Source organism: Engystomops pustulosus, chromosome 2, assembly GCF_040894005.1.
Source record: "Engystomops pustulosus chromosome 2, aEngPut4.maternal, whole genome shotgun sequence".
NCBI classification, from domain to species: domain Eukaryota; kingdom Metazoa; phylum Chordata; class Amphibia; order Anura; family Leptodactylidae; genus Engystomops; species Engystomops pustulosus.
Genome location: NC_092412.1, coordinates 233,475,025 through 233,495,306, shown reverse-complemented (window position 1 = coordinate 233,495,306; position 20,282 = coordinate 233,475,025). Strand labels below are relative to the sequence as shown.

The 20,282-nt window shown below is 45.5% G+C and overlaps 1 protein-coding gene across 1 annotated transcript; it reads left to right on the top strand.

Annotated features, from left to right (window-relative positions):
- The first annotated feature begins 3,241 nt into the window (after positions 1–3,241).
- Positions 3,242–16,926, top strand: ZNF654 (zinc finger protein 654). Its single transcript, XM_072138528.1, has 9 exons — positions 3,242–3,447; positions 7,852–7,997; positions 8,326–8,407; positions 8,918–9,053; positions 9,238–9,440; positions 9,929–10,068; positions 10,700–10,841; positions 11,118–13,317; positions 16,626–16,926. Exons 1-9 carry the CDS (start codon positions 3,331–3,333, stop codon positions 16,634–16,636), a joined length of 3,177 nt encoding a protein of 1,058 aa, XP_071994629.1. The 5' UTR covers positions 3,242–3,330; the 3' UTR covers positions 16,637–16,926.
- The last annotated feature ends 3,356 nt before the right edge of the window (positions 16,927–20,282 follow it).

Here is a 20,282-nt window from a genome sequence, read left to right as displayed (position 1 = left end):
TATAGTGTGTGTGTGTATAGTGTGTGTGTATGAAGTGTGTATATAGTGTGTGTGTATATAGTGTGTGTGTGTATAGTGTGTGTGTGTAGTGTGTGTGTATAGTGTGTGTGTATATAGTGTGTGTATAGTGTGTGTGTGTATAGTGTGTGTGTGTATAGTGTGTGTGTGTATAGTGTGTGTGTAGTGTGTGTATAGTGTGTGTATAGTGTGTGTGTGTGTATATAGTGTGTGTGTGTGTATAGTGTGTGTGTGTATATAGTGTGTGTGTGTATAGTGTGTGTGTATAGTGTGTGTGTATATAGTGTGTGTGTGTATAGTGTGTGTGTGTATAGTGTGTGTGTGAAGTGTGTATATAGTGTGTGTGTATATAGTGTGTGTGTGTATAGTGTGTGTGTATATAGTGTGTGTGTGTAGTGTGTGTATATAGTGTGTGTGTGTAGTGTGTGTGTGTGTATATAGTGTGTGTGTAGTGTGTGTGTAGTGTGTGTGTGTAGTGTGTGTGTGTAGTGTGTGTATAGTGTGTGTGTAGTGTGTGTGTATAGTGTGTGTATAGTGTGTGTGTGTATAGTGTATGTGTAGTGTGTGTGTATAGTGTGTGTAGTGTGTGTATAGTGTGTGTATAGTGTGTGTGTGTATAGTGTATGTGTAGTGTGTGTGTATAGTGTGTGTGTGTGTGTGTGTGTGTAGTGTGTGTGTAAACTTCTCGTTTGATCCATAGGGAGGGGAAAGACAGTAAGATATGACAACAGTAGGGGATTAAAGAAAAATACCATAAAAATCCATAATGATAAACCAGGGACATTTACTCGTAGATCTAGTGATTGTGGTAAAATTCTTATATTTGTTATCTATAACCTCCTACCAAAATTAATTTTTAAAATCATGCTAATGAGTATGAAGTATTCTGAGGGTCTTAATTCTGTAGCTTCACAGGCTGTTACAATGAGCAGAACATGTCTTACCCATCCTCCTGCTCTCTCCCTCTGCCAGTGTAATCTAGTAGCACCAGGAAGTGCAGGGGTAGGGGAGACCTGCTCTGCTCATTGTAACAGCCTGTGAGGCTACAGCATGGAGAGGCTCTGGTAACAGCCTCAGTAGCCCTTCAAGATCATTAGCATCATTTTAAATATCGATTTTTAGAAGGAGGGAGTGCAGAATAGGATCAAAATCAAGTGAGGTCTTTTCAAATGGTTACTTTTGTTTGAGCCCCACTAGAGGACATCACTTTGTCATCACTTGGTCACTGATATTAAACTATGACATACGGAGCCTGTGAAAGAAATGCCATCTGTACTTGCATTGAAAAGGCAAACATACCCTTAATTTTTCCTGATTAAACATATCTTGTTTAATCCCTGAACTGAGTGGTTTTGCTGAAAAAAGCAATTAGAAAATTATGATAATGAAGCTCTGTCGCTCCTATGCCGGGCTCGGTGCTTCTCCACTCACATTAAAGGGAACCTGTCACCAGGGACCTCATTTCACTAAATACAGGTTACAGAAGTCCATTGCAGCCGCAGTGCACATTTGTCGTTCTGCCTTCTCTAAGCATTGGCATTACAATATAATTGTGTGTTATAACTTACCTTGCTCCCTGACAAAATCCTCTGTGTAGTCCCAGGGGTTGGGCTTTGGTTTGGATGCATTTCAGAAAACAACATGTAACTAATCTGTGCTGCAGACTGCTCAGCTCTTAGCCCCCACCTTTGTGCTTCTGTACAGCTCTTACCTCCTGCACAGCCAGGTGAGCTGACATTACTGGGGGAGGTAGGAGCTGTACAGGAGCACAAAGGTGGGGGCTAAGAGCAGAGGAGTCTGCAGCACACACAAACAGTCGCATGTTGTTTTCTGAAATACGTCCAAACCAAAGCCCCACCCCTGGGACTACACAGAGGATGCTGTCAGTGTGCAAGATAAGTTATAACACACAATTATATTGTAATGCAAATGCTTAGGGAAGGCAGAAAATTTGTGAAAATGAGGTCCCTGGTGACAGGTTCCCTTTAAGTAATCACTGCTCCAGAGAATGATGTAATCACTGAGTTGTGCCTGACAGGCAGAAGTAATCAATCGCTGCACCATTACCCTGCTATTGTAGTCATCCAGCTCAGGTTGATTAGTCCTGTCTGGGCAGTTCAGGAAGCTCAGTGTAATGTGCTTATGATCGGAAGGCTGCTTGCAACTCAGCTTTCCCAAGGTCCTGAATGTTACAAAACATTAAATTATGTAGCACGCTGGCTCAGTGGTTATCAGTACAGCCTTTAAGCGCTGGGGTCCTGGGTTCAACTCCCATCTAAGTCAACATCTGCAAAGAGTTTGTATGTTCTCTCTGTGTTTGTGTGGGTTTCCTCCAGGTCCTCCGGTTTCCTCCCACACTCCAAATCATACTGGTAGGTTGATTAGATTGTGAGCCCCATTGGGGACAGGAACCGATTTGCCAATCTCTGTGCAGCGCTGTGTAATCTGTGTGCGCTATATAAATTAAGGAATTATTATTATTATTGAATCATGTGAAAAATGATAAATGTCAGGATTTCACCAAACAAGTCAAAAAGCCCTAAAAGTGATATCTGAAATCGTCATCTAGTCCCGCTAAAAATGACACAGCTCCGAAAAGTAAAGTATCACCAAGTTATTGTCATCAGAATATGTCAACACAGATTTTTTTTCTTAAAAGTTTTCATTTTTTCATGGTATTAAATCACAACAAAATGATATAAATTTGGCTTCTCTGTGATCTTCCTGACACAAAGAATAAAAGGAGACTTGTTAGTCGGACCAAAAAATGAAAGATGTAAATATGAAGCCCTTTAAAAAAAATGGCGCAAATGTTTCTCATTGACAATTGTGTTGGATTTGGGATTTTTTCCATCTTCCCAGTACATTACATGATGTGACTGTACAGTATGAGCACCTCCCCCAGGAGCCTGCAGGCTGGGGCCGGCACAATGACTCCAATGACAGGCCGGGCTGACACACAGCTGCAGTGTCTGTACACTATCATCACACAATAATAACCTCTCACCACACACCCCGCCCACTAGCTCCGCCCACTGACTCTCTATGACAGACGGCTCACAGTTCTATTCCTGACAACCTGCCCGCTCAGCCAATCAGCAGCTCCCTCCCCCATGGACGTCATCTCTTCCGGAGACAGACTGTTGACGGATATAGATACTAACCAATCAGCACCGCGCATCGCCGTAAGACCCCGCCTATTCTGTGTGATTGACGGTCTTCTGGATCAATTAGCCAATAGGGTGGGCGGAGCAGGAAGAGGAGGGGGCGGTTGCCCGGCGGTAGCTGTACGCGCAGGTCGGGCACAGCAGCATGGCGGAAGACGAGAGTGATCAGGAGTCGGAGAGGCTGGTGGAGGAGCTGGACGCCATAGCCGAGGAGGAAGTGAGGAGGCTGGGGAGCCGCGAGTACTGCCGCCGCTTCTGTGAGGTGAGAGACCGCGGGGGCTCCGCGCCTGTACAGTGTGTGGCCTTACACAGACAACTGCCCCCCGAGCCAAGGGATCTGCAGCACTGCTGAGCGCTCCATTATGTGGTGTACACAGCACTTACCTCAGCGCCCTGTAACCTGTATATATAATATCCGCCCCTCACCTGAGCGCCCTGTAACCTGTATGTATAATATCTGCCCCTCACCTGAGCCCCCGTAACCTGTATGTATAATATCTGCCCCTCACCTGAGCGCCCTGTAACCTGTATGTATAATATCTGCCCCTCACCTGAGCCCCCTATAACCTGTATGTATAATATCTGCCCCTCACCTGAGCGCCCTGTAACCTGTATGTATAATATCAGCCCCTCACCTGAGCCCCCTGTAATCTGTATGTATAATAACTGCCCCTCACCTGAGCCCCCTGTAACCTGTATGTATAATATCAGCCCCTCACCTGAGCCCCCTGTAACCTGTATGTATAATATCTGCCCCTCACCTGAGCCCCCTGTAACCTGTATGTATAATATCTGCCCCTCACCTGAGCCCCCTGTAACCTGTATGTATAATATCTGCCCCTCACCTGAGCCCCCTGTAACCTGTATGTATAATATCTGCCCCTCACCTGAGCCCCCTGTAACCTGTATGTATAATATCAGCCCCTCACCTGAGCCCCCTGTAACCTGTATGTATAATATCAGCCCCTCACCTGAGCCCCCTGTAACCTGTATGTATAATATCTGCCCCTCACCTGAGCCCCCTGTAACCTGTATGTATCATATCCGCCCCTCACCTGAGCGCCCTGTAACCTGTATATATAATATCTGCCCCTCACCTGAGCACCCTGTAACATGTATATATAATACCTGTCCCTCACCTGTGCACCCTGTAACCTGTATGTATAATATGTGCCCCTCACCTGAGCCCCCGTAACCTGTATGTATGATATCCGCCCCTCACCTGAGCGCCCTGTAACCTGTATGTATAATATCCGCCCCTCACCTGAGCCCCCTGTAACCTGTATGTATAATATCTGCCCCTCACCTGAGCCCCCTGTAACCTGTATGTATAATATCCGCCCCTCACCTGAGCCCCCTGTAACCTGTATGTATAATATCAGCCCCTCACCTGTGCCCCCTGTAACCTGTATGTATAATATCTGCCCCTCACCTGTGGCCCCTGTAACCTGTATGTATAATATCAGCCCCTCACCTGAGCCCCCTGTAACCTGTATGTATAATATCTGCCCCTCACCTGAGCCCCCTGTAACCTGTATGTATCATATCCGCCCCTCACCTGAGCGCCCTGTAACCTGTATATATAATATCTGCCCCTCACCTGAGCACCCTGTAACATGTATATATAATACCTGTCCCTCACCTGTGCACCCTGTAACCTGTATGTATAATATGTGCCCCTCACCTGAGCCCCCGTAACCTGTATGTATGATATCCGCCCCTCACCTGAGCGCCCTGTAACCTGTATGTATAATATCCGCCCCTCACCTGAGCCCCCTGTAACCTGTATGTATAATATCTGCCCCTCACCTGAGCCCCCTGTAACCTGTATGTATAATATCCGCCCCTCACCTGAGCCCCCTGTAACCTGTATGTATAATATCAGCCCCTCACCTGTGCCCCCTGTAACCTGTATGTATAATATCTGCCCCTCACCTGTGGCCCCTGTAACCTGTATGTATAATATCCGCCCCTCACCTGTGGCCCCCCGTAACCTGTATGTATAATAACCGCCCCTCACCTGAGCCCCCCGTAACCTGTATGTATAATATCTGCCCCTCACCTGTGGCCCCTGTAACCTGTGTGTATAATAACCGCCCCCCACCTGAGCCCCCTGTAACCTGTATGTGTAATATCCGCCCCTCACCTGTGCCCCCTGTAACCTGTATGTGTAATATCCGCCCCTCACCTGTGCCCCCTGTAACCTGTGTGTATAATAACCGCCCCCCACCTGAGCCCCCTGTAACCTGTATGTGTAATATCCGCCCCTCACCTGTGCCCCCTGTAACCTGTATGTGTAATATCCGCCCCTCACCTGAGCCCCCCGTAACCTGTATGTATAATATCCGCCCCTCACCTGTGGCCCCTGTAACCTGTATGTATAATAACCGCCCCTCACCTGTGCCCCCTGTAACCTGTGTGTATAATAACCGCCCCCCACCTGAGCCCCCCGTAACCTGTATGTATAATATCCGCCCCTCACCTGTGGCCCCTGTAACCTGTATGTATAATAACCGCCCCTCACCTGAGCCCCCCGTAACCTGTATGTATAATAACCGCCCCTCACCTGAGCGCTCTGTAACCTGTATGTATAATATCCGCCCCTCACCTGTGGCCCCTGTAACCTGTGTGTATAATAACCGCCCCCCACCTGAGCCCCCTGTAACCTGTATGTATAATATCCGCCCCTCACCTGTGGCCCCTGTAACCTGTGTGTATAATAACCGCCCCCCACCTGAGCCCCCTGTAACCTGTGTGTATAATAACCGCCCCCCACCTGAGCCCCCTGTAACCTGTGTGTATAATAACCGCCCCCCACCTGAGCCCCTATGGCTCGGTTTGATACATCACGCGACCCTCTGTCCTCTAGTTACCAGTTTTAGAAACTAATTGTCTGTGACTAATATTTCTGAGAAGTTGAAATCTGTCACATGATCTTTTCTCAGCCCTTTAAACTTTCTTGTGGGTCATGTGACTTGCCATATGACCCCTCCAGGAAGAGGCTGGGAGGTGTTGAGCAGATGCTTGTTCCTCCCAGCAGACCTCACAGGGATGTGCCGGGTCCTTGTTACCTGCAGCCTCGTCACTATGCGCAGTTTTTATTGGAGACTCTTTGCAGAGTTACTTCCTGTAACAATACAAACCCATTGTTCTCAGGTTTATAGTCTCCTGTGGGGTCCTGCTGATCCGCCTTTAGATTACTGAAATTCAAAAGTACTAGATTATAACGCCAGAAAAGTGACCCCGGTGAGGACCTGCAACAATGATACAGGAGCTGCCCAGCGCTTGCACTAGCTAACCCTCATGTAAGAGCGTCCTTTCTCACTGAGCCACACAGTCATTATCAGCCATGTTAATAGGTAGGTGCCCTTCTGCGGGTAGGTTGGCAACCTCTGCCTCCTGATAGAAAACCTGTAGCCCATGATCCAGTTGTGTACTTGTCATAGCCGTAGTTTCTAGTATAGTGACCTATGGATGCTACATGCTCAGCGATGTGCTGTGATGGCCCAGTTCGGAGCCCCGTTATTATCTAATGTCACTAAAACGATGGATCTAACATGTCCGAGAAAGTGACCTTATATCTCACTGTACATTTAATGGCTTCCGGTAGTGTCTGTTTGCACGACTTCTGTTATTTCAGATGGCCAGAAAATAGTAAGTCCTGATAACAGAAGTTGTGCAGACACCAACGAGAGCCATTAAATGTCCACTGAAATCAATGGAATTAGAAAAAGCAATCAGCAGTCACCAGAAGGGGGTGCATGTCCAGGAACTAATAAAAAAAAAAAAACTGTGTGAATCCAAAGGAATCAAAAACTAAAAGTGGGTTAATTTATCCCTGATGGCGAAACTGCCAGTACTGCAATTTAAGCAGTAACTCTTCCCCCTCCCCCCACACACACTGTCACAGGTTTCTATTGTATTGGTATCCCGATGACACCGATATGGTAGAAAGGAGGAGGAGGAGACATTTGTATTATGATTGTAGTCTCCCTCCAGGGTCTCCTGGACAGGAAGAATTACAGGCCTCCAAAGTCACTACTTACCTACTTGCTACTCCTGCAGTTCCAGTCACTTTAAAAGAGAGCCCAGTCTGGTGAACTCTGTTCTAGGGTGCCATCCTGGGTGCCCACAGAGACCTATTAGGATGTAGTGGCCGTGAGATGTGTGGGGGGGCTCTGCGCTGGTTAACTCCTTTAAGTTATGATCTATTGTACTGGCACATAACTGTGAACAGAGCCTGACCCGGACACATGTTCCCTTTCTTTGGGACTGGCACATCTGTGTGGGGGTGGCCTCCTAGTGTTGTACTGGCATTTATACAGTAAAAACTGCTAAAAAGCCTCAAAATGTTGTAATGTGAGTGAGCCAGAACCTCTGGCGCTGCCCCAGTATTACAGGACCGGAGGCTGCCGTTAGTCTTGGCAGGGTGTGCAGTTTATTAATATATAACAAGTCGCCCCACGTCACTTTCTAGGAACTTTCCGTGCCAGTTAGGAAGGTGGTACATTCGATCAGCTTCTGATGGCTCTGATACTAATGCCCTTTTCTTAGATCAGCGCGGCCTGGCATACAGCTGGGGCTCTGTACAGATCATGTGTATGGCTGCCGCTGTGTCAAAAAGGGAGCAGATTATATTTTACATTTCTCATCATGTCTTTCCTAGGTTGTGGAGGATTACACGGCCCGATGGCAGGTCCCGCTGCCTCAGCTACAGGTCCTTCAGTCTGCACTATGCTGCTTCACATCGGCGAGCATGTCCTTCCCGACCGAGTGTGAGCACGTACAGGATGTCCTTAGCAGGCTCGCCTTGTAAGTTCTCATCTTATCTATTTTGGGTGTTTTACTTATTTTTTCCTTTTTTTTCGTATTCTTATGTACATCATGAGATCAAGTCAACATTTTCCATACTATACTAGGATCCTGACATCATTGTGAATGAAGCCGTATAATTATTACATGACAATAGGAGACTCTAAGTTATTAGGAAACACCCGTCGCCCCTGAGGTGACACAGATGTTTATTTAGTAACATAATCTATGGAGAATTGGTGTCTGTGTCACCGTATAATTAGTCTGGGTTGTGACGCCTGCTGCTTGTTTTAGATGTAATTCTCTGTACGATGATGTTTTATTCCAGGAGTCTCTTTGAGTTGCTGCTGTTTTTTGGGAAAGATGAGTTTTATGAGGCTCCCCTGAAAGATATCCTCGGCTCTGTCCAGGTAAGGACCACCTTTATCATATATTCCGCCACTCGTGTGCCACCTCTCAGGCGCCGCCGGAGTCTCTGGCCTTCTGATGTATGTGGCTGCAGGGCCGTGCAGCATACAGTTCTGCAGCAGCTCTGCCTGGCGTAGAATTCCACCTCCTCCTCTCCCCAGCGCCGACGTGTGCCTGCCGTGCTACAGTACGGCCAGCACATGTCTGTGATGTGCCTTAACCTGCAACCTTTTGGTCATGAAACATTCACAGGCTGTTGTGAGGTGCAGCCAGCAGCACCCCTGCACACGCCTCTGGTGTGGAGGTGGAGTATAGGGGATAGTAATCATAAGACCTGGTGGTTCGCTAGTAATTGGGGCTTTCACACCAGAAAAGAGGTGTACAACCCCTTATGCATCTACCCCACTGTTTTAGGATTTTTTTTTAGTACTTTTTCTATATTTTTAAAGCAGAATACTGAAACCTTGTACATTATATCATGTCCTGATATGATTTCCGATGCCTTTGTGTAGGAATGCCACGATCTCCTAATCCGATATGACAACACAGACTTGAGGCTCGTCACCTGTGTTATTAAGGATGGGGGCCCTTGGGAAGATCCAGTATTACAAGCTATCCTAAAGGGGAAATCTGAACCACAAGATATTGGTAAGTTATTCAGGGCGACCATGTGGGTTAATGGCTCATGGGGAATGAGAACTAATTTATTTTTTGATAATAATAATTTCAAAGGGGGGTAAATCTCACTGATTTTGTCCCACCAATGGGGTGGAAAGGTGGAACTAAAACTCCAAAATAATCTAAATTATTATTTATTTATTTTTTTTTATAGTGGACAAGTACTTGAGGTCAGAGAACGAGCTGTTTTTCGAGTTGCGGGTGAGGTACCTCATTGCCTGTGAACGTATTTCAGAAGCTGTCGCCCTCATCACCACCTGCTTGAGTCACCCCGATACCAGTAAAAATCTGTATTATCATCAGGCCTACTTCATCTGTCTGTACATGACCCGATTGACAGACCGGCTGCTGACTGAGGTTTGTAATGAAAGTCTGAATTGTATTTCTTTTTTTCGGCTGTAGTCCATATGTGATGACACGTTTAAAGGGATTGTCTTGGTCTTTCTGTAATAGTAAAGAGGGAAACCTCAAATGTAAGTCTACATACAGACAGGGGTTTACAGACAATGATTATACTAATTGACCTATACTTGGGATATAGCAGTAATAGGTGTAACTATAGGTAACTACTGGCACCCCCCACCAATTAGCTGTTTGGCTCTATGGATGAGGACAGCAGCAGAGAGCTACACCACAGACCGCGCTGTCTGTCTATAGTGTAAGACAACTGATGGCAAGGTCAGAAGAGAAGGGTATATTATATAATAACTGGTCTATATTTTTGTGTGATCTTCACTGGAGAAAGTTCTGCATTAATAAATCAAACTTGTCTTGTAGATCAGGTTATTTTTCTGCAATTTTCCCACTATATATATTTCTGATCTTCTCCTCCTTCTCCCTTCTAGCATGTACTGAGAATAGATTGCAGCGACGGAGTTAAAATTATCTGCGGTATCGAAAAGGAAGGTAAAACGGCGCTGGCCCTGCAGCTGAGCGAAGCTTTTCTCATCACACAGCTGCAAACCGGGAAAATGTATTGTATCTGGTAAGTGTCCAGAGAGAAGCCATTGATGTGAGAAGCCCTACCCCAGCGGGCAGGTGTTGGGGCGTGTAGTGCGCCCTCTGGCCTCATTTCTGTCAGTACAGGGTTCTAGCTGCAGTGATCGGCTATGTTACTGCAGTTGCACACCTTATTACTTGTCTATTTTTTTTTTTTATGGTAACACACACTTTATCATATGTGCAGCACAATCGGAAGGTTTTCACCATGTAGTAAATATTGCACACATAACCTCTGTCAGTGGTGAACTTCTTAGAGGCCAAGTGCCCAAACTGCAACCAAAACCTCCTATTTTTTGTATTACAAAGTGCCAACACCGCAATTCAAGCAGTAACTTATTGCAATATCCTTGCTCCATACTGTACACAGTTTTCAATGGTCCCAGAGGGAGGGGTAATTTGGATTGCCTCTGGAGCTTCCCTTGACAGCCTCATGAACAGAAAGGTTTGGACTGCAGAGAAGAATTTTCCGCATGTTGCATGCAGTTAGCGAATGTTATAGGATAGGTTTTAAAAGCAAGTTTGAAGCTTTCGGTAGTGTCACTATATGAGGGAAATAAGACCGGCTCCATCATTTAACCACAGATATATTTCTCACTATCATCTTTTGTTTGCAGGGATTTAATTTTTATTTGGAGTCAACTTCAATTGAAAGTGAATGCCTCCAAGCAAGTGTTTGTAGAGCAGTGCTACAACATGCTGAGGATTGCTGCAAATGTCAAGGTCATATTTCCCTTCATGAAAACCATCCGAGAAGAGGTAAGTGTGTTCCTGGTATAAACATCTTATGTCCATATTCAACGGCTGAGATCGGTCTCTTTTGTGGGACATATTGATTAAATAAAATACACTGCATGGCATTTCTTTCATTTTTATTCTATGAGCAGGATAGTGTGATTTGTTCTACACCAAAAGCAGATTTGGGGTTACCTGTTGTTGTATTTTGTCCACCCTTAGACATAAGTTTTAGATCCGTTCATGTGACAACCTATGACTCTGCCATGGACTGGGGTAACAATTTGTTTCCCGTTACAGGTCGGTGAAGGCGCTGTGCAGCTGTCGGTCGAACTTTGCGGCTGCGCGCTGCAGTTGGATCTTCAAGATGACCCCGAAACAAAGTCTTTAATTTATAAAACCATCGCTTATCTCTTACCCACTGACTTGGAGATTTGCCGGATCTGTGCACTGTCGGTCTTCTTCCTGGAGAAGACCGTAGAATCGTATAAAGTGGTTGAACGCTTGTATCGATACTCGGACGAGGATTACAACGAGTTTGCCAGCTATGTAGAGAATCGTGTGCGCTTTGAACTGCTCCCAATATTAAAAAGGGGATTATTATTTGATCCAGAATTTTGGAACTTCTCAATGATCCAGACGAACTGCGTGGCTATGCTGGGAGAAGAAGCAGCACTGGTTTTCTCTAACACAGACGCACTGGATGTCCTCGCTGAACCACAGAGTTTGCCCGTGGACGCCCCCATGGCACCGTTACACAATGGTGAATTGAAGCACAAAGAAAGCAGCAGCCGACTGAGGTCCCCATCAGAGCCTAGGAAAAATCATACAGTGCTCAGCCCCTCCAAAGTGGACACTTACACACCCAGACATCATTGTACTTTGTGTAATCGAGAGTTTCTGGGCGGTCACATACTGAGACACGCACAGACCCATCAGAAAAAAGGTTGGTTTACGTGTGTGATATGCAAGCGGAAGTTCAGGAATAAAGTGTCCATGCTGAAGCACCTTAAACATCACCTAAAGAAAATGCAACGACATCGAGCTTTGTCGGAAACGTATTCCGATGCAAATGATGGGAATTCTTCGGAAGAATCCTCTTCAGAGACTGGAAACTCTAACCAGGGCTTAGTGGATGATGAGAATGGAGTTCCTGGGGTGAACCACACGGACGATCACAATGGAGGGAACCTAAATTATTCCACAGCTACACAGACTTCATTCTCCACGGATGTAAGCAATTCCGACGACGCGGCCGTACTGGGAGAAATGCCAGATGTGGATGATACCAGCAGAGAAACTGGACCATGCGTTAAATTAAACGGCTCTTTATTCTGTAAGGAAGACCCGGTAGTAAATCGTCAGGTTAGTTATCCGTGCCCCGGTCAGGGGTGTCAGCGGGTGTTCCAGAGGATAAGAGCCTTGAATAAGCACGCCCGCAACGCACACCCCTCCGACGTGAAGGTACAGCAGCACATCATGACGTGGAACAAAGGCAAGTGCCGCTTCTGCCAGAGGAAGTTTACAAATGGCCAACATTTCATGGACCACCTAAACCTGCACGCCTACCCCAACGTCTATTTCTGCCAGCAGGTCGATTGCAGTAGTAGATACAAGTTCGCAGGGCAGCTCGCCGAACACCAGCAAAGCCACCAGACCCTACAAATTCGCTGCGGATTTACAAACTGCCCGGAGGTTTTTGATCAAATTTCTTCCCTTCACGTGCACGAAGCTCAGCACTACGATCAAGGCCCATCAGAAGGCGCTCCTCCCTTACTGACCATTGAGTACGTAGAACCTGCTCTCGCTCCACAAGAGGAGGATCAAAGCTTAGGTCCTCAGCGAGAGATGTCTTCCCCTTGTATCAAAAGAGTAGAACCTGCCGAGGAGCAGGAGACTGTGGACCTGCCCGTACCAGTGTGGAAGTCCAGAAAGGATGTAGCAGAACCAAAGACTTATAAGCAAGTAGAGAAAAAAGTTAACGGTGAAGTTCACTTACCTGAGCAGGTCAGCGATCCGATTCCTGAAACCACACAAGCTGCCGAGGAACAAAGCATCAATGGGCACCCTGGTCAGGAGCCGGACGTTGCAGTGGAGACATCGGCAACTGTGGCTGCCGAAACAGAGACGGATCATAACAATCCACCGATCTCCGTTACTGCACAAGGGAAGCCCCCAATAATCGTGACGCCTGCAAACACAGAGACAATATCCAAACCAAACGCGACCCCCTTGACGAAGACGTACGGCACAACGGCCACGCGGCCATACAGTAGACCGCTACCGCCCAGTTATCTAGACGAACAGTATATCAGTATGCCAAAACGCAGGAAAGGTGACCAGGAGTGCGCGTCTGAGAACCATACGGTATCTAAAGCTCCGCTGGAGAAATGGAGGTGCGGGAAGTGCCTGACCAATTACAGCAGCTCCGAAGCGCTGCAGCAGCATCTAGCACAGAAGAAGTGTCAGCTCTATTTTGGTTTTGACTCGGATGATGAAAGTAAGTGAGGTCCTACCAGAAATATGTGAGGAATTAATAATATCCCTGGTCATTCTGCAGGTTCTGTGTGATGTTTCCCATCTCCCTGAACTTCTCCTTCCCTCTCCATAGTCTTCTGTGTAATATGCCACCACATTGAACATTGCTAGCCAGATGAAATTTAGAGTGAAAGTCACTTTTAGCAGGAAGGAATGTGGGTATGAGAGTCAAATAAGTAGAAATACAAGCACTTACCCTTGATGAGGTATATTACAAATTTTAAAGGAAATTACCATCAAAATCCATCACGATAATGCAGGAACACTTACTCATAGATCCAGGCACCGTGACTGTGGTAATCTACTTACATCTGTTATCTATGGCCTCCTTAATTCTAAAATCAACTACAACAATTATGCTAATAGAGGGGGGGTACCAAAGCCCCTGCAGCTTTACAGACTGTTACACTTTGCAGGAGCACTCCCACCATGTGCTGAAACGTCCTCTACTGCTGTGAGATTACGTCAGACAGATGGAGGGGGGAAATGTAGAGGAAAAGGGGGAGGCTTGGAGGTCATGGGTAACACATATGTGATTACCACAGTCACATTGCCTGGATCTATGAGTAAGTGACCCTGGTTTTTTGGTAGTAGATTTGATTTAAAGTTAGTCAAAAAGCAGTGGGTACAACCTTTTTAAGGTGTTTAATTCACTGCAGGAGGGGATCACAGTCTGTGTATCATGTTTGGCTAGTCCTGGTAAAGTCAGCAAGTGTATATCCAGTTACTTTGAAGGATGGGTGTCCTTGGTTGACTAAAGGGGGTTTGTCTGATGCCCTGTTTTCCATTAAACTGATAAATCTATTGTTACTTGTTCCAGGCAGGTACCGGGTAAAGATTTACTGCCTGTTACATGTTACATGTGGATGATGGTAGAAAGGTCATATCCATGTCCCACTGCCTCTTTTGCAGGACCAGAGACTTTAGGGACACTCCAGCCACAGCTGATTCATTGGATTATACCTTGTATAGCAGCAGGACCCCAGGTCCTAGGAGTACGAGAATGAGTCCTGCTTCCTTTCAGACCCTGCACCAGGCATTGTTCAATGAATTAGCTGTGACTTTAGTGTTCCTTTTAATCTACACAGCTGCAGCCCCCTCTAGTGGCCAACAGTGGGAACTATTCACTTGTATTATTATTTTCTGACCTATAATTAAAAAAAAAAAAACATGCGAAAAGCCAAAAAATCCTTCATGCTCCATTTAGCAGCCCTTTCTCCACTCCCCACCCTCCTCCCTTAACTCTTCTCTTACTAGTTAGTCAGTCAGCTGAGGGGTCAGGTTACTGCTTTCTCTTGGAGGTCTCTGGACAGAGTGGAGGATCAGCAGCAGCAGGACAGACGTTACCTCCCCCCGATGCTGTACTGTTTAGCTCATTTTTTTTTTTGTGGACCATATACATGGGGAAGGGGGGGGGGGGGGCAGAAGTCCCAGGAACCAAAATAGAAATGACAGAATGCCCCGGCTAGGGCATATCTATGTCCAGAACTTTGTCATTATCTTGAAAGCGGCCATATTGGATCAAAGAAGGCCTAAAATATCCCAGAAAATGGATTTTCCACAATTCTCATGTGGGTTCATACAGATGGTGTATCAGGCACCTTCGCTCTGTGTTCAGCACCAGGAACTATGGGTCCGGTAGCTGCGCATCACCGGGTATGTTCCCAGTTGGTGTAACTTTCTGTATTGATGGATTTGCACAAGAAATTTTGCGAATCTGATTGCAGCAATTTCTGGGACAATTCTGGTCGTCTTTGATGCACTACATGACTAATCTTCCAGTATGGTGGCTTTTTTGATGTCAGATGTGTTCTTGATTTAGGCCAAAAGATGGGCCCCCTCACCCTTTACTTACCGGGTTATTGAGCCCCCTCACCCTTTTACTTACTGGGGTATCGGGTCCCCTCACCCTTTACTTGCCGGGGTATTGGGCATGTAATTTCCTATTGTTTATTAAATAGAAGCAGGTCCGGGGACCTTTCATTTACCATGTTTTATAGGCACAAATAAGCCAAACGCACAATTTAAAGCAGGAGTAGTCATCTATGATGGGGGCCTCCTGGCTGTTGTCACCCTATCGGCACCTTGGATTTTAGATCCCAACTGCTGCTATTTAAAGGGAACCTGTCAGTAGAAATTATTATTATGGCTAATTACATCAATAATTCCTTTATTTATATATAGCACACACAGATTACGCAGCACTGCACAGAGCTTGCCAAATGGGTCCCTCTCCCCAATGGGGCTCACAATCTAATCAACCTACCAGTATGTTTTGGAGTGTGGGAGGGAACCGGAGGACCCGGGGGTAACCCACACAAACACTCTTTGCAGATGTTAGCCTTTAACTTATTGGCAAGAAGTTGAGAACCTTTAGATCATTTCTTTCATTTCATTGTATGAAATGACCCAGGGTGGTGACACAATTCAGAAAATCAACTTTAAAGTGATATGTAAATTGTTTGTGTGTTAAGTCATGGAGGCGGAGACACTGGAGTCAGGCTCTCCGTCCTTAGAACAGACTCTTCGTTGTAATTGATGGTCTTTATCGCCTTGCCAGGACTATTCATGAATACGATCATAAGGTCCTAGCAGGGCGATTGCTCATGGACAGTTAGAGATCACATGACCCTCCATCTGCGGCCATTTTATGGACAGGAATCTCTGGCTGATGAGGTAAAAGACAGGAGGCTTCACTTTACATATCCAGAAAGCGGAGCTATTACTAGATGTATATTGGTAAATGACCTAATATCCTGCCCCCCCACAATTACATTACAAAAAAACATTAGGTAAAGTGGCCAACCCCTTTTAAAGGTAGTTTACACTACAGGTAAAACCAGAGTACTATATGGCGCTATCTTTCTGTACATGAGCTCTGCTGCTGCGGGTCTCTCCCTCTTCTGTAAAACTCTTTTCTTGAGGTGTAGCCCAATGTGTAAGGAGTTGGTTCTGGGCAACATAGAGGGGGCATGGGGGCCGCAGAGAGGGGTTGTCAAAAGTGACCATTTTTAGACCAGTTTAGAAATAATATTATTCTAGGGGCTGGAGGGAGCCATTTATTTGGTATAATAGTGTGGTGCAAGGCTCAGCCATCTTCAGCACTACCACTCCCAGCCGGCTCCATTCACTTCTATGACTGTTCCAAGCTCCAGTGCATTATGGGAGTAATATTGTATGTGCTCGGAGGAGAAATCCCACCGTGTTCTTGCTTTGTTCTCTGTAATACACATGAGATATTCATCATATATTTCTGTTCCTTCTCCTCAGGTGCCTGGTGATAACACTCACAGGAAGACACAAGATCATCTGTTACTTCTCCCCTCCTCCCTCCTCCTCCCCGGGTTGCAATTTGGCCTTAAATAATAGGTTTTTACCAGCTTTCACATTTTTACTAAGAATTCTTGTGGAGTGCTAGATGTGTATATTTCAAGTTCAAAAAAACAAGTTCACTTTCACATTTTAGCAACAAAAAAAAAAAATTAAAAAAATTAAACCATGTGCCATGTAATTTTGAAGTGTGTACCGCCTTGAAGATCGAATCGAATAAAATATTTTATATTTATCATTACATCCTTACGTTATGTTCTTACTTTATCAGCTGCATATTGACATCCCTATTTTAGTCATAGGCGCATCACTGGGAGTCAAGAGAGGTCTCGTCTTTTTGGGGTTGTCTTGGATTTAGCTGATATCCTTAATTTCAGGAAATCTACCATAAACCAAGGACACTTGCAGGCAGTGACTGTGCTAATCCTCTGATATCTGTTACACACGGCCTCCTTCCTTGTAAAATTTACTTTTACAATTCTACTGATGAGCCTGCAGGGCTGCCCTAGCCCTTCTGTGATCTGGCTTCACAGACTGTTACACTGTCTCCCTCATCCTTAGCACTGAGATTACTCAGGAGCTAAAACGGCAAGAAAACATCACTTAGTGATGGTCAGTGTAAGAATCTAGAGCAGGAGTCTCAAACTCAATTTACCTGGGGGCCGCTGGAGGTAGATTCTGGGTAAGGCTGGGCCGCATCAAGTTTTCCACACAAAATGCGCTTACAAAATATCATTATTCAGATTCAAATGTCATGGCGTCTCCCAGCGCAAGGAAAGCCCCGAGCGGGGAGACGTGTTTTCTCTATGAACGTGTCCTGTGCACCGAGGGGTCCCAAGCTCCTACCGCACTGAGCCCAGTCAGGGACACTCCATCCCCCCCTCCCCCCCGGTACTTGCCTCCCCGTGTCCCTCCCATCGAAGAAGATGAAGTCGCCGCTCTGACCTGCACCAAGTGCGTTCAGAGCGGCGACTTCATCTTCTTCAAGTACCGGAGGGAAGGGGATTAACCGGTTACGGGCCCTTTCCTGTTTTTTCATGTCCATTTTTCACTCCCCACCTTCAAAAATCTATAACTTTTTTATTTTTACACGTAAAGAGCTGTGTGACGGCTTGTTTTCTGCGTAACAAATTGCACTTCATAGTGATGGTATTAAATATTACATGCCATGTACTCGGAAGCGGGAAAAAAATTCCAAATGCAATGAAAATGCATTCGTGCCATTTTCTTGTGGGCTTGGATATTACGTCTTTCACTGAGTGTCCCAAATGACATGTCTACTTTATTCTTTGGGTCGGTACGATTAAGGGGATACCAAATTTGTATAGGTTTTATAATGTTTTCATACATTTACAAAAATTAAAACCTCCTATACAAAAATTATTTTTTTTGATTTTGCCAAATTCTGGCGCTAATAACTTTTTTATACTTTGGTGTACGGAGCTGTGGGTGGTGTCATTTTTTGCGAAATTTAATAATATGTTCAATGATATCATTTTTAGGACTGCACGACCTTTTGATCACTTTTTATAGATTTTCTTATATTTTTCAAAATGGCAAAAAAGTGCCATTTTCGACTTTGGTCGCTGTTTTCCGTAACGGGGTTAAACGCATTGTAAAAAACGTTATCATATTTTGATAGATCGGGCATTTTCCGACGTGTCGATACCTGATGTGTTTATGATTTTTACTGTTTATTTATATTTATGTCAGTTCTAGGGAAAGGGGGGTGATTTGAAATTTAATGTTTTTTTATTATAATTTTTTTTTTTTTAACTTTTTTTTATTTTTATTTATACTATTTTTCAGACTCCCTAGGGTACTTTAACCCTAGGTTGTCTGATCGATCCTATCATATACTGCCATACTACAGTATGGCAGTATATGGGGATTTTCCTCCTCATTCATTACAATGTGCTATCAGCACATTGTAATGAAGGGGTTAAAACGAAATAGCCTCGGGTCTTCGGAAGACCCGAGGCTACCATGGAGACAGATCGCCGCCCCCCCGATGACGTCAAGGGGAGCGGCGATCCCAGGTAAGATGGCGGCGCCCATGCGCCGCTATCTTTTTGAGGCTGCCGGCAGCATTGCCGGCAGCCATCGCTGTGAAAGCACCCGCGATCGGTGCTGGCACCGATCGCGGGTGTTACCGGTAAGCCTTTGCTGCAATATGCAGCAAAGACTTACCGGCTATAGAGAGGGCTCAGCCCGTGAGCCCTCTCCATGCAGCGCTTCCCGACCGCCGCCGTGAATACACGGCGGGCGGTGCTTTTCTAGGTGGGGGCCGCAAAATGTTGTCCCGCGGGCCGCGAGTTTGAGACCCCTGATCTAGAGTGTGGTCCGGGACTCTCGAAGCAGAAACTTCATGATTCCGCTGTGCTGTGGATGCTGTGTGCTGACAATGTGCTTAGATTATCAGGGTGCAGGGTTTATCTACACTTTTATTTCGCTTCTGAACATTCTACTAGTATATCACACACATACAAATAGAGATGAGACTGATCAGTGATGATGAGATCCATGAGACGCATATTACACATGACAATCTACCCTCTCACAGCCATAACATACTGTCAGAACTGCAACTTGCCTCCCTGGATAAAGATCTTATCTTCCTGTAGCTTTTACTTTTACACTCCTTACGCTGTCAGCATGATTAAGGGTCAGGTCCTGTGGCAACCAAAATTGTGTACACCATCCATTTAAAGATCTGACATCCGCTTATAGGATTGCGATAAGAGCCAATCTGCATATCCCTTTTTTCGGGAAACATTAGTTTTTTCTATATAATAGTGTGACGGCAAGGGGAAACGGATATCTCCTGAAACCATAAACTTGATTCCATTGAAATGTATTGCCAAAGATGACCTCTATTATTTACAGGACACATCCACGGCCGGGGCAGGTTCTAACAAGTTTAGGAAAGCTCTGTAGTTAAAAATCTGGAGATTAGTCAAGATAAGCTCACTATGGATCATAGAAAGTTTGGGTAAAGACTCCTACAGTGATTTATGATCTAATTAAAGGGGCTGTCCCAAGTCTAATTGTTATACCTTATACACAGGATTGAGGAATCTGTTCAGTGGGGGGAAGGGGGGGTCCCCCAATAATTACAAGAATGGGGTCTTATTCCTACTAATGGAATGGGGCTACAGGTTGTAAATGTGTCCTGACACTTCAATCAAAACTAAGGGAGTATCTGAAATACGGAGGTATTACACATTCCCTTAGTATTAAAATGAGGGGCAGGACACGTGCACAACCAGCCACTCCATCAGTGCAGTGCCTGATCGCATCACAAGAAAAGTAAGGACAGGGATTACACTAAGGTGGCAGTTTTTGATAAATACAATGTATGAGCATTCATTAACGTTTATGTGAAACCTAAAAAAAAATACCCTTAAAGGAACCCGTGGATTGTTTAGTTTCCCGAATTGTCCTGACATGTCCTTTGTGTCTAGCAGAAGTGTGAGTAATGAGTCTCCTGATTTGAGTGACCGCTCTAGTGTTCAGAGAGGAGGGGCTTCTGAATGATAGGACCGCCTCCTGAGCACTTGTAGTCTTGGGCATTAAAGTAAGGAGGTGTGTTCTGTG

Excerpts from the sequence above, each read along its gene's own strand:
- ZNF654 (XM_072138528.1), top strand. The coding sequence starts at position 3,331 with ATGGCGGAAGACGAGAGTGATCAGGAGTCGGAGAGGCTGGTGGAGGAG. Across the intron at positions 7,998-8,325 it reads GTCCTTAGCAGGCTCGCCTT|GAGTCTCTTTGAGTTGCTGC; the intron begins GTAAGTTCTCAT and ends GTTTTATTCCAG. Across the intron at positions 10,842-11,117 it reads TGAAAACCATCCGAGAAGAG|GTCGGTGAAGGCGCTGTGCA; the intron begins GTAAGTGTGTTC and ends TTCCCGTTACAG.